This window comes from Passer montanus, unplaced genomic scaffold (assembly GCF_014805655.1).
Source record: "Passer montanus isolate IOZ18808 unplaced genomic scaffold, ASM1480565v1 scaffold50, whole genome shotgun sequence".
Classification (NCBI taxonomy): Eukaryota; Metazoa; Chordata; class Aves; order Passeriformes; family Passeridae; genus Passer; species Passer montanus.
In genome coordinates, this window is record NW_024369930.1 from 88,471 (window position 1) to 107,168 (window position 18,698).

Consider the following 18,698-nt stretch of genomic DNA (forward strand, 5'->3'; position numbering starts at 1 on the left):
ACTGCAAAGAAGTACAACAGTAAAGCTTAACTTCAGCTTAAACTAAGAATCGCTGCATTTCAGTTATTCAAAGCAGTACTAGAAAGCAGATACATGGGAAAAGAATGAATCAAATGATTTATCAGTAACTCAGAAAAGTTATTTAGCTAGCTTAAAAAAGCTTCACTATATTTAAAATGTAGTATTACCCATGAATGATTTTGTGGCAGAAACTTTAATATGTGTGTGGGCAGACACAATCTCCTCAACTAATACTGCGGATTTTTATCCAAATGAACACTAAATTCAAAGCTTTTTTTTAAAACCACAAGTGAAGGATGGTGAAACTGTAATACCCATGCTATATATTCTCAGCTTAAGGGCTCAGCTCAAATATTCTCAGCTGCAAGCCTACCACAAATATGACTTATGGGCAATTATCACTGTCAGTGTGTTCACCACATGCCCATTTACACTGAACTCTGACCCCAGTAATTTAAGGGGAAGAAAGCAGACACAGGCATCCTGCACAATCACAGACTTGACACCAAGGATGTTTGGAAGTTGCATTCAGTGCTCAGTAAGGAAACTGCTAGTGCAATTTTTTCCACCATCTTTAATAAAGGTTTTATGAATCCTCAATTTATAGTCAGAGGAAGAGATTTAACCATGTAAAATGTCATGTCAGGATGTTCAAAATGAGCTATATCCAGTACAAAATGAAAAGCAATGTTACATACATTAAATGTACTTAAGTCCTCTCTATGAATAAATTTTTTCTTACTTATTTCAAATGGGTGATGACCATTCCTACAACAAACCAATCCAAATAACTTTTTGTGTATTCTGGAAAGTACTAAAGAAAGTTGGTTTCTAGCAGGAACTGCATTACCACATCAACGTGCAGGGAACATACTCTAAACATACCTTTAAATAACGCTCAATGTTACTCATCAAAATGTCAATTTCTTCCTTTGACCACATCCCTTGCTTCCACTTATGGCCTGAAAATAGAAATGACAACTAATTACTGAAGTAAAGGCCAGAAAAACAGCAAGAACAGAAGTATCTGAAAACATGACCCATGCTGCAATTAACAAGGAAAAGAATAATTTTAGCTACTAAAATATAACTAGCATTAATTTTAAACAGATGTTATTTCATAACTGGCAGCAACATTCAACTAATATTTAAATAAAGTGAGTCAGACCTCTCTTCAAAAACATCCAGTTTTTAAAAACAGAACATGAACTCCTCTATGTGCTGTCAAGTCACACTTTCAGCCTTTCTCTTCAGCTGCAACTAGAAAATTTCTGTCTTTAAACTGACAGCTGAAATTTCCACGCACTCAAAATTATTCCAGAAGCTGGAACTTAAAATACAACTTTAAGATTACCTGAGGAATTGGCAACAAGGTGGGGTTCTCTTGCATTCTTTAACACTCCTGAACATGAGAGTACTGCCACCTACTGTGAGTGCTTTTCATAGAGCTAAATGCTCCATTAAGCCTCTTTCTGACAAGCTGGTCTCCATCTCTTTCCTTCTTTTTGCATTGGGAGTAATGCTCAGGGGTCACAGACAACATAAAACCTTGTGGTGGGTCTTTTACTTCCCCAAATAAAAGTGGCAAGCCAATAGAAACAACGTTTCCTCTCTGTCTATTCCTTTAGTAACTACAATGCCAGCTAAGCTTTAAAAGCAAATCCAACCAATTTTATTCAGAGAGAAAATTTCAAACCTGAAGTCTATCAATAAAACATTAAAAGATTCCTACTTAGATTATCCTTTTTTATCCTTTTTCCCCCTTATGGTCGTATCATACTTTAAACTGAGCTTATGCTGGTGTGACCCAGTTTACATACTGGTGTGTGCTGGCTATCTGCCCACCTCTGCTCAGAAAAACCAGGGTACTTCCTTCTCAGCCTGCTAATTACCAGAGCTGAGAGACAGAACACACCAAAGAGACTGTCTACTCAAATCCAATTATAATGAAAAGTACAGGCATTATTACTAATTCCATTGGAACTGGTGAGAGAGTACTCTTTCCCTGTGTCCCATAGCTTCAATCCCTTCCACAGTTAGAGACAGAAAAATAATGTATTCCAGTAACTGTGATTCACACAGGTCCAAGCCTCTGAACTGACTTAATGGGACACTGCTACTCTTTACATGGAATAACCTTTAATACCAAACTATTTTAGGAAAGGACAGATATTCTGCACTTCAAATGTTTGTATATTCATACTCAAGATGATCATAACCTGCCCACAGGTCTGGGAAGAAAGCATTATTAGGTGGAGACTACTATAAAGTGATGAGCTCAGGCAACACATGCCAAACTCTGAGTTACTGTAAAAGAAGACACACACTGGCATTCCCCCACTACTATCTCTGTGACAAACCACAGAGCTTACAAGAAAAGTTCAGCCAGTAGAGATCCTCAAATATTTTTATTGGCATATTTTACATTTTCACATTTCTCAAGTTATTAATCTCTTAACCAACATCACCAGATTGAGTGCCCTCCTTTGACTGGCTGACAATGCTGTGTCTCTTCCTAAAGGTTTATAACAAAAAGAGGGGGTTGCTTTGAACTGACTGGAAAAAAAAATTCCTCTAGAAAAAGTAGAAGTCAAAGGAAGAAAAACAGTAGAGGTGCCGAGGAAACCAGAGAGACAACAATCTTCATTTGACATTAAGTTTTTTCTCTAGGTTTAGAAAGCCACTTCCCCTGTGGGCAGGAAAGAAAAAGACAAAATCTCTTGAATTCAGCAACTACTACATATTGTACAGATATATTTGGAAAGGGAGGAATGCCCAGTGGGATGCAAATTTTAGGAGTAGTAGAGATTATTTCATTAGGTCCTGGTCTGCAGAAGCCCTCTTCTTCTGAAGCAATATTGAGCATGGATTTTTTTTTTTCTTGGCGTCCCCCACTTCTGCTGCAGCCTCCCACCCTTTGACCAGGCAAACACAACTCTGTGCTCAATCTGGGCTGGACACAGCACCCACAGCTCTCCTCTACTGTGGCCACTACTGTCACCACTGCAGGCAAGGCCCAACTCCAAAAAGCCAGAACAGAGACTACTTTAAAATGTTCTGAGACATCTGGAATAGTTTACCTTTCTACAGCATGGGAGAACTGCATTTGAAACACCCTACCTTTATTGGTTAGAGAATCCTTATCCTCTTTGGTTGTGAACCAGGCTTGACTAACAGCTGATACTTCTTCATTGCCCATTGGGGAGATTTCATCCAACTGCTCATTCTGAAGAATCTTGAAAAGACCAATATGAAATGATACAGTCAGATATTCAGTTGTTTATATCACTTTACAATTAACATGGAGACATAGTCTGAAGGAAAATGAAATCAGCACACCTCATCACCTTGCTGATTGCTCAAAAGTGTCATGTTTTAGATATGGCACTGGAACTATCACCCTTCTTCAAACACCTGAGTAAGATTTAGCATATAAATATACAGATGTTGTGGGAATTAATTAGGCAACATTCTTCACCTTGTTTAATGTACAGTAAGTAAGAAGAGTCTCACTGGCTGTGGTGGAAATAGGACTATATCCAGCATCTCCAATCTGGAACTTTTAAACGTGGTATATCCACAAAGAAAACTGCATCTGCTAGTACTGGTGACACGACAAAGACTACTTGAGCATTTAAAAAAGCTTAATTTATAATCAAAGAATGACAGAAATAACAGATAAACTTGCCTTCTATGCAGATCACAACAGAGCACATAACTACCTAGAGGGTTACCTCTATTACTCTTTGCAGTATTGCTCTTTGGGCAGTAACTTCAGACTACAAATAACCTCTCTCATACATAAAATCATTCAACTGTGCTTTGACAGACCAGTATTTTTACAAACAAGATCCCTGCTCACAAACATTCGTATCAAAGAGTCTTATTAATTTAGGAAGCATTTCTGGTACTTGTTTCCCTTTTCATTTTGATTTAAATAAAGGCATACATCAAATAGGTAAATTTTGAAGTTTTAATGTACCTGAATCTGGGTAACAGTTCCTTCATTAATCTCATCTTCAGCTACCTCAGCGGTAGCAGTCATGGTCACCTCAAAGCTCTGATCATTTTCTGAAACTTCAGAATGGGTAAGTTAGTTGCATACTTAACTCCTGAAGCATTATTTTACACATGCTACAAATTTTATAAATTGCTACCTTTGAAGTGAAAATTTTGAAGAGCCTTATTTGGTATTTATTTGTTGACACAGTAAATTCTAAAATGATTATCAACTAAAATGATTACCAACTGAAAAACACCCCATGCAGAATATTCTACTATGATTCAAGAGTCCACTTTTAATCTTTACCAACAGATATATTTGTTACAGGAGCACATAAAAGAACTTACTTGGAACTGCAACAACAGAAATGCATGGAGTAGAATCATCAAGGCTTTGATCATCCTCTGATAAGCAAAGCCTCTTGTGTGGAGGTTCAGAGCTGTCTTCAGAGTCTACTTCATCAGCTTCTAACAACAAAAACACACCCAGGTTACTTCCTGTAAGCTAAGGAGCCTTAGACAGAGTTCTCCTAAGAAGCTGGCCAAAGCAAATAATAGAAGCAAATGTGACAAGCTGGTCCATGCTTTTCTGCTGCCCAGGAACCTGGTCTGAATTCTGGGCAACAACAGTTACCATGCTTTCTTCAACATGCATTTTCTTTGAAAATTCCATCCACAGTATGTCAAACAAATCAGTCTACAGAAATTTGGGTATGTGCTTGGTTCTAAGAACCCATTCCAACTGAAATAAACCATAGCAGCTGTATCTTTGTTGGACACACACAGACAGTTTTGGGATTTACACCTAATTCAGCACTTTATCATTCTTTAAACCAAAGCAGAACTGTCAAATGAACCAGTCTACAGGAATTTGGGTATGTGCTTGGTTCTAAGAATCCATTCCAACTGAAATAAACCACAGCAGTTGTATCTTTGTTGGGGATTTACAGTTTTGGGATTTACACCCAATTCAGCACTTTATCATTCTTTAAACCAAAGCAGAACAATTCTTAGTAAGCTGCACCTGAATAGCTCACAGAATTTGTGGGCAGGGATGTATGGTGGTCAGATCAATCAAAACAAAGAAGAAACAAAAAATACTATGTAAAACAATTCTATACCATTTTGAGGGCAATGAAGAATTAGGCAGTAAGCTGCACCTGAGTAGCTCACAGAATTTGTGTGCAGGGATTTATGGTGGTCAAGATCAATCAAAACAAAGAAGAAACAAAAAATACTACGTAAAACAATTCTATACCATTTTGAGGGCAATGAAGAATTAGGTTCCCTTCAGTATCCTGAGTCAAAGTCACAGAGTTCACGGTTTCTACTGTCACTGTGTCAGACTCTTCTTCAACTGTGCTCATACTCAAACCTGAAAGAGCAACACACAGATTACCCTTCTGCAGCTGGACTCCACTTGGACCACAACGCAGCTTCCATACCCCACATAACCAGCACAAAATCCCACAGGGAATGAGCCTGCTCTTACACATGACAGATCCACAGTTTCAGACATTCACCTACCTGTACTTTCCTGCACACATATATTGCACAGGGTAAAACCAGATAGCTTCAAAGTAACTTCTCCAGTTAAAAATAGTACCTAAACTCCTTATTAGGAGGATTTGCAATCTACTGATTTCTTTTTTTTCAAACACAAACCTAAGCTATTACTTTTTCAGCATTTCTAAATTCTTCACATCTGATGATTTTGTCCAGTGTTTGTTCCACTGTTAATTTAATAATTCTGCTATTATAGAACTGAAAGCTAGTCAGGACTGACAAATATTTTTCTAGTCTCCTATTAGTCACAGCTGCCCTATTTATAGACTGCCAACTTGCAAAGTTTTATTCTCCTTCCATGCATATAATTAAATGTGAAACTTGCATTTTTTCTCCAGCATTTAAACAACAAGAGCAAGAGAAAAATTGTTTGCAAGCAATCACCAGAACAAAACGTAACTGAAAGAATAAGTAATCCAGGATAAGCCATACACATTGAAGTCACAGAACTAGGACAATATAAAGTGTCTCTGATAATTTCATTTCCACTATAAAAGTACTGCAATGAAATAAAAAGTTTCTATGAAATTCTATGTAAACCACCAGCAGTAATTCTGAAATAAATCAAAGCAAAACCCCACAATAAAATTTTTATCCAAATACAAAGAGATGCAACTTCTGCTGCTGCAGAAGCTAAATGAAATCACATGTAAAATATCCAGAAGCTTTACAAAGATTTCATCAGTTTTAAACCTGCTTTTGTTGACATTGGCAGAGATTTGTAAACAGAAAATATAATCTATTTCTCCTTTAACTGCTCAGTCCTTTTTCTGTGTTTACTCATATGTCAACAAACATAAAAAAATATTTTTAACTTTTATTTTGAAGCCAAAATGTTTTAAAAAATATCTGGCTATAGCTTTAGAAAAAAGAAATCACAAATACATTACAAATTTTCCATGTACTAGGCAGGGATAGCTATATACCCACAGGTAAGTGGAATTTACAACCTGGATTTCAAATTCCCTGTATAATGTTAACACTATTGCATCAGCAGGAGATTATTTAATTTTTAATCAGAAAACATGTTCTTCAGTATTGAAGATCCCCAAGAGAAGTGTTATCCTAGAAAGATAAAACTACTGCCAGTCCTTCTAAAACAGTACTTCTCACCTCTCGAGCTCGTTGAAGATTTGGCACATCTTTAAGCACACACAGTGATTGATTCCTTAAATGAAGTGATATTACCCTTCTGAACATGTAAAAAACTTCAGATACCACTGACATTTTAAATCAGAGGGTTCTCAAACTTACTTTCATATCTACCATCAACAGCTCCTTGCCACATGCAAGTGTAGGAGGGAGTAACTTCCCTGGGATTCATCTGCTGCTGAGTTTTACAGCCTGGGCTCTATCCCTCACTAGAAGCTGTTTGCTGCACGGCTGTAATACTGATTTTAGGAACCCAGTGAGGCATCCTTAGTGCTAAAACATGAAGGAAGACATCCAAAGCGTTACAGCTAAATTAGCAGACTGTAACTTTTTCATCCCAGTTTTAAGTTATTAATTTAGCTTTTGGGGAGTGAATAAACTGGGCCAAAATAAACAGATTCTCTTTTTCATGTTCATATGTACTTTCTGACTAAGTTTTACTACAGGGATTGCTGTAGTAAAAATCCCTAAAGTTACTGGAAATGAGGTGGAGGATTCTTCCTTAATTTGTGTCAGCTAGTTGTCACAACATTTATTTTTCTACGATCAGTTGAAAGCACCCATTTTTCACTATTTTAGAGGCCTGAAAGACATGAGATTTATAAGATACATTACAACAGTCATTTACTTCACTACAGCTGTTCTCAAAGCAGTGGAAACTATAGCACTATCCACAGCAAAAGACAGAGCAGACCATTCCTTCTTTTTATTTGAAGACTGATGAAAATTGAGTGCAGGCACAGCAAAGCTGTGTTATTGTTTCAGCAGTTACTCAGGACTTGATGAAAATCAATCTGTACATTTAGAGGATTTGGCTACCAAATAAAAAACACAAGGCAATTAATCCCTCTACATTCCCTGCCTTGCTGGTTTACAATTTAGGAGGGAACGGGACCCAGCATAAAAGGGATCCATCCATCCATCCATCCATCCAAATATGGCATTCCAGGGATGGGGAGGAAGCTACACCCAGGATCAGTAGCTGCTACCCTGGCACTTCCATGCAGAGCTGTAACAGGATTTACCAGAGAGTGGCTGAGGCAGCACATCTGAGAGCACCACTGATCAATCCACATGTCTGTAGCTCTCAGCTTGAGCTCCCCCAAATTGCAGAGCACCCCAACCCGACACCAGGCACTTTGTTCAAGGACCTGTGACTTCCCAAGAAACATTCCTCAGTGTAACTCCTGGATGGAGGATGGGTTTATAACTCCTCGATTTCCCAAAAATGGTTTATGCCACCTGTAAGTGCAGACTCTCCCCAAAAAAATAATGATGCCCTGTGTATGATACTCAAGATTTAATGTATCTTAAATTTTTTGAGTAAAGATAATAACCTTGACCAAGCCTTGATAAAAACTTAAAAAGAGCCACATTCTTGATTCCCATCAACTTTAATCCATATGGCCTTGGACCACAATTGAACACTTGAGTAGAAAGAGCTTGAGGAATGAAGCCAAAGTCAAATGCATATTTTGGACAGAATTTTTTATTCATTAGACCATACAAATACAAGAAAACTGAAAGAAAAACCCAACAAACCAACCAACCAACCAACCAGGTTCTTCTAAGCTACATTTACCTCAGGACAGGGACACCAACCCATTCATACATGAATGAGTGACCAAAATCAGGAATAACTGCGGTGGTTCTTTTGAGTGAATAAGAAACAATCCCCAGATCTTACTAACCCCATGTTTCACACTTAAATGATGATGTAGCTACCAGGTACTCTGAGCATGCCTCAGATATGACACTGGGAGCTCAGTGGCCAAAGCCCAGTGCTGCTGCCTGAGCCAACACCCTTTGATGCCTTCTCCTGATCCTGAGCAGGGACACTGTGCCACTGTGCTTACCCTCTATCCATCACAGCACAGAAGCCAGAGCCGTGGTGAACAATGCCACAGGTTTTGGGATGTGCCACGAGAATTCTGCTCATTACACACACCTGCACATCCACACATCTGCTCTTGCAAAAGCCAAATGCAAAGTAAATGACAGCCATGGGTTATTAATTAGTGAAAATTAGGACCTGAGTAGTCTCATCATGTCCAAAATATCACCTTCTTTTCACAAGTTCGATAGGAGTGCTTTTGAAAATGCAAACAAGTTTTATTTTAAACAAAAGGCTTGCTTGAATTTTAAATTAACAAGCCAAGGTTTTTCTTTAATCCTTGATCAGACACATTCTTTACAGAGGTGCCAATCCATCACTAATATTTCATGTTCTGAAGGAAGGTGGTAGCTTTTAGGGAAGAGAACAGTGTTGGGTAGACAGGCACCAAAGTGTGGGTGCCATAATCCATAATGAAATAGCATCTTAGAAATCAGTGTCAATTCAATAAGCATTTTTTTGCCTTGTTGGATTTCTGTGTGTATTTACCAAATTCAACACTTTTTAGAGCAGCATTACAATTTCAAACAGGTTTCCACATGCAGCCAAAGAAGTGAGAAAATACTTTCTCTATAAGACTCATTAATACAGATTTCCAATTTAAGGTTTCCATTAAAGCCATATGATAGAGTTGTTCTTATTTATCTGGGAAGCATGCAGCAGAATTATGGCAAAAAAAAACCCTACAAAGCTGATTTTACACTGAACTGAAAAAAAAAAAAAAGAAGTAATATCCTAATACAAAATTCCTTTAATTCTAAATAACCATCATCAGGCAGATGGGCTCAATTATTCTGTGGGCTGTAAAAATTAAGCACTTCTAAGAAATAGTATTTTTACTCTTGCAGACAGAATTCTGTTATTGCCCCTAGTTATTAACTGAATGTTATGTTTAGTCTTTAGTGGACTGTTGTAAATCTTAAAATTTCTATAGTAAGTTGAATTAAAGGCTGTGTTCTCTGAATTGGGCAATAAGTATGTTTCACTAAGTCCTGTAAAAAGCAAAAATTGAAGACTATTAAGGGAGGCTTCCAGTTACTGGGACATTTAACTGGAACAATCCCATTGAACACATTCACATTTCGAGGCATTTGTTCAAGACTAACATTAAGGAAACAAAGTCATTACAGGGCCTCATATTTTAGGTAGTCTGAATGCTCAGTAATTCAAACCAAGTCAGTACTTCCAGTACATTATCAGGAGTTTCTATTATTCAACTAGTGCCAGAGCTGTTATGGCAATATTCAACAAACCCATCCAACTTTACTCCAGACCAATGGGATTCTGCTCAAATTTAAAATTCCACCACACAAAAATTTTCTCTAACAGCTGCCAACAATGGACAAAAAAGGAACCAAACTGGGCAGACACCAATCACAAGGAGCCAGGGACATGAGTTTGGGGTATACAAGGATTTATTAATCTATATCAGCACGAGATTAGAGTATTGTAGAAACAGTTGCACCCTACTCATCAGTGGTATTTAGAGAAGTGGGCCATCACTGAAACAGAATATATGGGAGACACAATGGGACGGAGTGTTCTCATCTGCATTGATCCAAATTTGGCAGAACTCCATGAGTTTTAGCCTGTCCATTGAAAGTTTAATAAAAAACACTGAGCATGCTTTAAATGTCACACAGGGGGAAAAACCCAATACAAAACAAAATAAAACCTATGTCCTTGCTATTTCAAAAGAAACAAACACAGAAAGTTTCAAGTTATCTTTTTCAGGAATTGGCTCTTGGGCACAAGGTTATGGCAATGGATAGAAATCTTCCAAGTATATGTACTAAAATTCTTCCCCCTTCATGTAAATCCAGTCCCATGCTAAGCATTCTCCACCTTTATAAACAATGGGTAGAATTTCAGCATGCAAGAAAAATAAGAAAAATTATCCAAACTGTAAGACTGATAAGCAAAGAGAAGTGTTTCTTGCTTTCTGATGGACAGATAAGCACAGAAATGATGCTCAAAAAAAGGAGAACATGCAAAACACAGTAGAGAGAACTTTGTCTCTTATATGGCCACTTTTTATAATTCTGTGTGGTTAAGACACAAATCAGTATTTCTGAGCATTCTCTTTAAGAAGTTATAATTAATGCTCCATCTTTTCAATAAGTCATAAAACATCATGAAGTTGTTTATTATTATAATCATGTGAAATGATATAAATGAAAACCAGAATGAGATGTGTCCATCCCAATGCAAAACCTGCATCTCCTGGTTTTCCAAAGGAATTCTAACTATGCTGTCAAGAGGCCAACTTACATCTGCAGCCAGAGCAGTGCTGGCAAACAAAAAGCATTTTCTAGATTACTTCAACTAACAATGGCCAGGTGGGGCTGAACAGTGCAACTCTTTGTGAATGAATACATGCAAATACTACCAGTCAGCTGAAGAAATAGCTGGTACAAGTGTAATACACTTCACCATGCCCAAGGGCACAACCAAGAATAAAGAGACATTATAAAAAAAAAAAAAAGTAGGGGGGAAATAAGCTTTTTCAACCGGAATCATTTATTTTGGCAGAACAGAGCATAGCTCTAGTGCAGAAAATCCTGGTACCGCCCTAAGATGAAACCCCTGATCTTGGCAGAGTCGAACACTTCAGATCCACTTGCCCTAAGCAACCTCAAATCACAACCCTCCCTCGGAAAAAAAAAACCCAAAAAAACAAAAAACAAAACAAAAAACCAACAAAATCAAACCAACCAAAAAACCAAAAAGAAAAAAAAAACCCTTATGAAACAAAACAGATAAAACCCACAAGCTCGGGATACTCCAAGCGCAGACCCAGCGAGAGGAAATGGAGAAATTCAAACGCGATCGTGTAGATGGGCCTCTTATTAGAGACATCCAGGTATGGGGGAGGCAGTTAAAACCACAAAAAACAACAACAATTAAACAAAATAATAAACCATAATAAACAAAACAATGCGCTGGCCGGCCTCCCCTTGCCCTGCCCTCCCCAGGGAGCCGGGTTCGGTAATTTCCCGGGCCGCTCCGTCCGACCGCTTCTTCCCGATTTCACTGCGCGCGGCGCTCCCGCCGCCCGGCACGGCCCGGGAAGGCGGGAGCCGCGGCTCGGGGCCGGCCCGGGGCTCTGCCCGGAGAGCAGCCGGCGCGGCGCTTCCGCCCGCCCGCCCGGCGCCACAAAGCGCACGGAGCGCGGCCCGGAGCGGCGGCCGCGCCACAAAGCGCACGGCGCCTTCCCCGCCTCGCTGAGGGGCCGCGGGGACAGACCCCTGAACATCTACATGGACTCGATTGGGTTGGGAATGGCCTCTGAGACCATCGAGCCCGACCTACAACTGCATATCACCCTTTCAACCAGAGCATGGCACTCAGTGCCACATCCAGACGTTCCTAAAACACTTCCAGCGATGGTGTCTCCACCGCTTTTCTGGGCAGCCCATTGCAATGTTTAATCAATGGATGTCAATCAATATCTAATCAATGGTCACACACATGATGAGGGCTCTGGAGCATCTGAGGAGAGACTGTGTGAGGTGGGATTTTTAAATCTGGAGAGGACAGGAAGGGAACCTCAATGTGTATAGGTATCTCAAAGGTGGTGCGAAGAGGATGGTGCCAGACATTTTTTGGTGGTGCCCAGCAGCAGGATGAAGAGCAATGGCCATAAACTAAAACACAGAAAGTTTCACCTCAACGTGAGGAACAACTTCTTTACATTGAGTGGGGCAGAGCACTGGAACAGGCTGCCCAAGGAAGTAGTGCAACCTTCTCTGGAGACATTCCAAACCTACCTGGATTCCTGTGTGAGCTGCCGTGGGTGACCCTGCCTTGGCAGAGGGGGTTGGACTGGATGGTCTCCAGAGGTCCCTTTGAATCCTAATCATTCTGTGACTCTGTAGTCACTTTTCATTTCCCTCCTGCCCAGCAACCTCACAAAAGGCATATTAATAAAAAATTATCCATAAAGCCAAGAATAAACAAGAATGTAGTGGAGCCCAGCTTGTGGTGCTTGCTTCCCCGTGGAATGGGTGCGTGCAGGTGCCATGCTCCTTGACATACAAGCTGAGTACCTCACAGACAAACCAGGCACACAAGGACAAGAGGGTGTATGGCATCCCCTGCCTGCAATTTTTTGTCTAAAAACCTCATTGCACTTCTACCAAAAAGTCTCTTTTTGGCCACTTCCCTTATGTGTGACCTCCAGCTGTGTCCTCCCCAAACCTTGGGAGCTTAAAAAAGTGTTCTCATGGGAAGACAGGGCAGTTTAGGGGAGGAGACATTACACATAAAAATGGTGGTAAAATAAGGAGATTGGAGATGGAATGTGTAGCTGGTAAAAGAAGGTATAAGGAGCTGAATGCAGGATTTATAGCACCTGTTTTGTTAAAGCACACTTACATAAACTGGTCTATGTGTACTTGGTATTTCTGGACATCAAAACTCAGGAATCTCGAGTTCCACACCCACTAGTTGACTTCCAGGGAAAAATATAAGTGCCTGGTACCTTTAGGCACTAATTGGTCAATGCAGAGACACATTTTGCTATTCTAGGGTTGCATACAGCTTTTGGACTCACCAGCCACAATCTCTTGCAGCTTCTGGGTTTTTCCCCCCAGTTTTTGCAGCAAATGAAGCATGAACACTACATTTGCTTTCCATGAAGTACCTCTCTGTTCTGTTGTAGTGGTGGTGGTTTTTTGTTTCTGTTTGGTTTTTGGATTTTGTTTATTTGTTTGGCTGATTTAGTTTGGTTTGCTTTGGTTTAGCTATGGGCTTGCTTTGAAAATAACAGGATACCACTTCCTTGAGCTGTACCAAAATGCTTTTTCAAAAGGCTGTGTTCAGACTGCAGGAAACAATACTGAAATTTCATATAAGCCTTTACCATGTGAAAATTTCTAAAAAGAGCTTGTGCAGTAAGCAGCAAACATAGAGAGGACTCCTTCCATAAATTAGTTTCCCCATATGTCATCCCTTCAGTTATGAGCCTCTTCCGTGCAGGATATAAAGCCTTTCTCTTTACTATATTTTTATCTTATTATCTGGATTTACCATGTAGAAAACATTATTTTAACTGCAAAATCTGTACCTCCTTTTACACAGTGGTGTTGTTCTGGGATGTGAGATATAAAGATTATAGGCTATGAAGTGGCAGCACGTTGAGGACTGGGCCACTGGGAATCTTCTGCCACCATTTTAGTCACAGATCTGCAAGACTTTCGGTGCAGGGTTTGGGATGATGACCTCTCGGCCCCATTTCCTGTTTATGCAATAGAATCTAATTTTCCTCACAGATATGTGCAATAACCACACTCAGGAACATTCACTTTATATCAAATTCAGGGGATATGTACATGAAATGATGACTGGAATTCTCTGGTGTTTCAGGAGCAGGATGAAATCTTACTGTTGTAAGAGATTCCTGTCCCACAGTGGAAATGAGATTCATGAATCCGGATTTCTCTCATGTTAATGGAACAATTGCCTGCATCTATACCTATTTAACTTGATGAAAGACTCAAACACAGAGTTTGAGTCCAACAATCTAAAGACCAACAATTTCTCCTTTAGATTGATTTAGCTTTTCACTGACTCACACTGAGTTTTCTTCCAGAGGCTCTGTGTTCCTGGTAGCCACCAGGTGTCCCTACTGCCATGTGCTCCAGACCCAGCAGTTGCATCCCAGAGATGGAACAGCTCTCCCTCTGCTCCAGTTAAAGCCCAGTTAGCTTGCTCTGTAGGTACAGCAAACTCACTCCTCATCAAGCATTAGGGGAAAAGTGGGACTGGGGTGTTGCTTGATAAGGCAAAGATGTGAGAAGGAGGATCGACGTGCTGATGACTCACCATAAATCCTGAAGGCAAAGTGTGAATTTAATAATCCCAAATCTGATTACATGGGTGGTGGCAGAAAGCTTGGTGCAGAGCCTTTTTCATAATAGAAGAAATAAAGTTTTATTCTGCAAGATTCAAGGAAGAAATGCAAAACATAGAAGTTAGAAAAGGCCTTAATTCCTGTTTGTTTGAGAGATTTTTCATATTTCTATCTGTATAGATAGATTATAGATTTCTATATGTATAGATATGAATCTAATTACATATGGGTACAGCAAATATATTCATTACTCATTGACAGAAAATATATTTATATCTATAAATAAACAATCTCGTATTTATATAACACTTGTTCATTTGAGTGCTCACAGTTTGGTAGGGACTGGCTATGGAGAATTGCTCAGGCTCTGAAGAGCTGCCATGAAAGAGAGAGATGTCAGAGAAGGAGTAACAAGTAACAGAGAATTAGTGACAGTTTGTGTTCTTCACTGCAGAACAAATCTCCTGTAAGAAAAGTTATTACCTTGTGGCCTGGCCTAGGAAGAATCCTATGAAGAGCACTCACTCATTCTGAGACTTCTTGTCTTTGGTGACAATCTCGTAATTTCCTGACTTGCACCTGTGTGAGCCTGTAGTGGACTGACTACCTTGAAAATCTCTCTATATTGGTTTTGAGTGCCTGCTCTGTCAATAACCCTCTGTCAGAGTCCTGGAACATGTTAGAGAATGTATCCAGCACCCTCAATACCCAGTCTGCAGAGCTGGGAATGAGGGTACTGTTGTTGTTTTTTCCTGAAACCTCTGCTGGAGCACCTGAATTCAATGGCAGTCAGTGCAGGCTGCACACCTACAGCCTGGGTTGCCATCTGGACTTGCCCAGCCCTCTCAATCCTTGGGGCCGTGGCAGTTGCAATCCTACTGAACCCAGTCCAAGACTAGGAATGGTTCAGTTGATATGGCTAAATGAAGAAGGAAAAGGATCAGAATTCCAGAGGCAGGGAGCAGAGGACAAGGTCTGCAGGGGTCTGAGCTGCCAGCGACATTGGGATGAGCCTTTCTTCCTGCTGCTGAGTTTAGCAGGAGGACAGCTGTGCAATTCACAGCATCCATAAGGATTTGGTGTTTGGAGGGGATATCCGAGAAAACAGGAAGCAGGAACTGGTTTCTGTAAGGAGCGTGTATGGACAGCAGAAGAGGAGAAGGAATGAGACTTCACAGGATCACTGGCAGAAGAGAAGGGAAAGAAAAGGACAGAGCAGATGGGAAGAGCAGATGGATCCCAGCTGGGAAGTGCTTTACTGTGCACTGCCGAAATCAAAGGCGCTGATGGCAGCGTGTCGTGGGCAGAGTGGGAGCTTCAGACAGAGTTCATCAGAGAAGCCCTCCTGTTGAGTCATGAGGTGCACAGAGTATGACCCTTGCTTTCTAAAGTCATTCTTAGAGAGGAGCCTGAGTGCAGCTGGATCCAATGTGAGCCCCAGACTTTGTCAATACTTTATGTCTAAAGGTTTATTTAGGTGTAATCAAACCTTTATACAACTTTGTCCCACAGGATTAAGGATGGCAAACCAGATGTATTTATAGAAACATATATGATTTAGTATGATTATGATTAGACAAAAAGATCTTAATCAGAATTATTTAGTAGATAGTACAGGAGCTATATCTATAATAATATGGTGCACTATGAAATGATATTGAAGCAATTGTATTAAAGCAATTGTATCAAAGCTAGCAAGAATAATTATTAAGTAGAGATTGGTGTACTCACCCATACCAGTGATTGTGGGCAGATTTCACTCAGCCTCCAGGAATAACCTTTAGGGGCATCCCCAGTGAAGGGAGGAATCTCCACACATACACCCCAAGAAGGGGTATGTTATGTTAAAATTTGGAACTGGGCTTTTATAGTGTAAAGTGATGTGCTCTCAGTCATATGTCTCCAGGCCAGCTGTGTCAGCTCAGCACCTCTAGGTAAGTGATCACTAGTAGCATTTGTTTGTTTTATCCAGGTATTTTACCAGGTCTACCACATCTTTGTCTCACTATCAGGATGTTTAACTTGGAGGATGATGTGTCATACTGCTTTCAGCACTAATCAGCACCAAAGCAGCATGAGGTTCTCTTTTTCATTTACCACTGATAGCATGGAAATAGAGCATTGTTCAAGTGGTTTTTCCAGGGAAAGCATCCTGCTACACAGGGGGAGGTATGCGGAGAGGCTGGCAAATGTTTTTTTCTGTAGGAGGCACAGGTAAAAATGGGCAGGTGCTTTCTGCATGGCATTGTGCACAGGTCATGGGCAGGAGGGCTGCAGCTGTGTAGGTGAGGGAGGGACAACCAGAGGGCCAAGAGCTGCTTCCTTGGCCTATGTCACCCCTAAAACCCCAGTAACTGAATGGTCATAATCTTGAACTCTGATAAATTCATGCTGTGGAAGGAGAGTGATGTATTCCACAGTGGAAAAACTTGTCCTGTTCTGGAGCTGCATGTTGATTTAGCTTTTACGTAGGTTCAGCTTTTGTGGTGGCTTTTGCTAAATGCTGAGTTATCGTGAAAGCAATGACAAACCTCCTATGTATTTGAAGGGGACAAGGTGTTTCTTAAAGAAAATGTGGCATTTATGATGTAATTCTACTCTCTGCTGGCAGATGGTGCTGTGATTTACCCAGGAGCTGGGAATCAGATTTTTCGACTTTGAGAGGATGTGAGCAAGTATCTCCTTTATATTGTCATTCGAGTTTGTTCCTAAATTTGTTTTACTGCAAAATGAAGTTCTTTCCTTTTGTTCTGCTCCCAACTTCAACTATTTAAGCAGATCAGCCAGTTTTGGTTTTGCCTCTTTGGATCATCTCAAGGCTGGCAGGAAGAATACAACTCTAAACCCAAATCTTTCCACTGGAAGAAAATCTGTTTGTGGCAGTATTCCCCACAATTTAAGGTTCTCTTATGTTTACAAATCCAGCCTTTCAGACCCATGATGGTCTTGCAGTCTCCCTTTAGTAGCAGTCTGAAGTTTCTGTCAATAGATACACCTGAGACACAACCTAAACAACCTCTGAGAGTCACTTCTGCCCTGGTTTTTAATGCTTCTTTTTATATCACTTGCTTGATACTGTGATCCATTGCTGATTGTTTTACTTCAATGTACAGTGTGATTAAAGGTTTCTCTCAGTGGTTTCTTTCTGGGAAATAAAAAAAACCCAGAACCAACCCAAACACTTTTATATTAAAAAAAAAAAAAAGTTTGAACACATTAGTGAAGGTTGGGATCAGCCTATTTAATATCTAAATTTAAATATATAAATTCTTAGACAGAACATATGTTCTGTCTAAAAAGCTGCTGAAAAACTAGGGGTAGATCTCATTTGCTTTCTGGAACTGCTGTCTAAGAGGCACATAAACTCTTCTTGTTTTGCTTGGAAAGTCTGTGGAGCCCCCATATTCTCAGAGGAAAGTGCTACAGCTAAAGGCCAGAAGCACCAAGAAAAAGAAAGACCTTATTCCTGCAGCCACTCCAAGCCTCACTTGGAGTCAGACAGGGATTTCTGTCACTTGCCTCAGGTTTTTCCTGTGAGAGTGTAATCTGAAAGTCCAGGGAACCAAGTGGGAGACCCCTGTTTTATCCTTCCCATCTGAGCATCAGATTCCTACTCTGGGTTCTTGTCAGGCTCTGTGTAAGAGAGGGAGCAGATCCCCCCACCATCTCTGCCAGAATGCTGCATGACTGAAATGATCTAGGTTAAGAAAAATGTCCAAAATAGGTAACTTTTTGCTGTTTTTCTGCTCTGCCCTGGATCTTTCCAATGACCCAGTTTCCAGCACAAACCTATAAAGTTGTTAAAAAGTCAGAGACAAGAGCTGCAGGATGTGAGCAGAAGTGATTACAGGGAGACATCTCTCTGGGTGGCTTCAGTGCTGAGGAGAACATGGCCATGGACCCATGCTCCAAAATGAGGAGGAGTCTGGACAGAAGCCTGCCAGCTCCTGGGGAAGGAATTGTGCCAGAAGCTTTCATGCAAAACAAAGTGAGCACGTTTTTTCCCTTTTAATGAGAAATCACTTCTGAGGTGATGCCCAGGTGGATGTGTCCTCTTAAAATCTATGTCTTTTTTTCCCTTTTAATGAGAAAAAAGTCCATCAGGGACCACTTCTGAGGTGATGCACAGGTGGATGTGTCCTCTTAAAATCTATGTGCCTAAAATTTTCTGTGGATCATTTACATTCAAGAAGAGACAGAGGTAAACTT

General features: G+C 40.2%; 1 protein-coding gene across 4 annotated transcripts in view; it reads right to left on the reverse strand.

The window, feature by feature from the left end:
- The window catches only part of DMTF1 (cyclin D binding myb like transcription factor 1), a 21,987-nt gene extending 16,595 nt beyond the window's left edge, over nt 1–5,392 (reverse strand). For 2 of the 4 annotated variants that reach the window (XM_039723711.1, XM_039723708.1), the window contains exons 1-5: nt 5,282–5,392; nt 4,372–4,491; nt 4,004–4,098; nt 3,142–3,256; nt 907–983 (exon numbers count right to left, since the gene is read on the reverse strand). In XM_039723711.1, coding sequence (XP_039579645.1) covers nt 907–983; nt 3,142–3,256; nt 4,004–4,098; nt 4,372–4,491; nt 5,282–5,390 — 516 coding nt within the window. In that variant the 5' untranslated portion in view covers nt 5,391–5,392. Of the gene's footprint in view, nt 1–906; nt 984–3,141; nt 3,257–4,003; nt 4,099–4,371; nt 4,492–5,144; nt 5,164–5,281 lie in introns of those variants that run through there. The other 2 variants (XM_039723709.1, XM_039723712.1) reach the window with 2 other exon arrangements.
- Between the last annotated feature and the right edge of the window lie 13,306 nt (nt 5,393–18,698).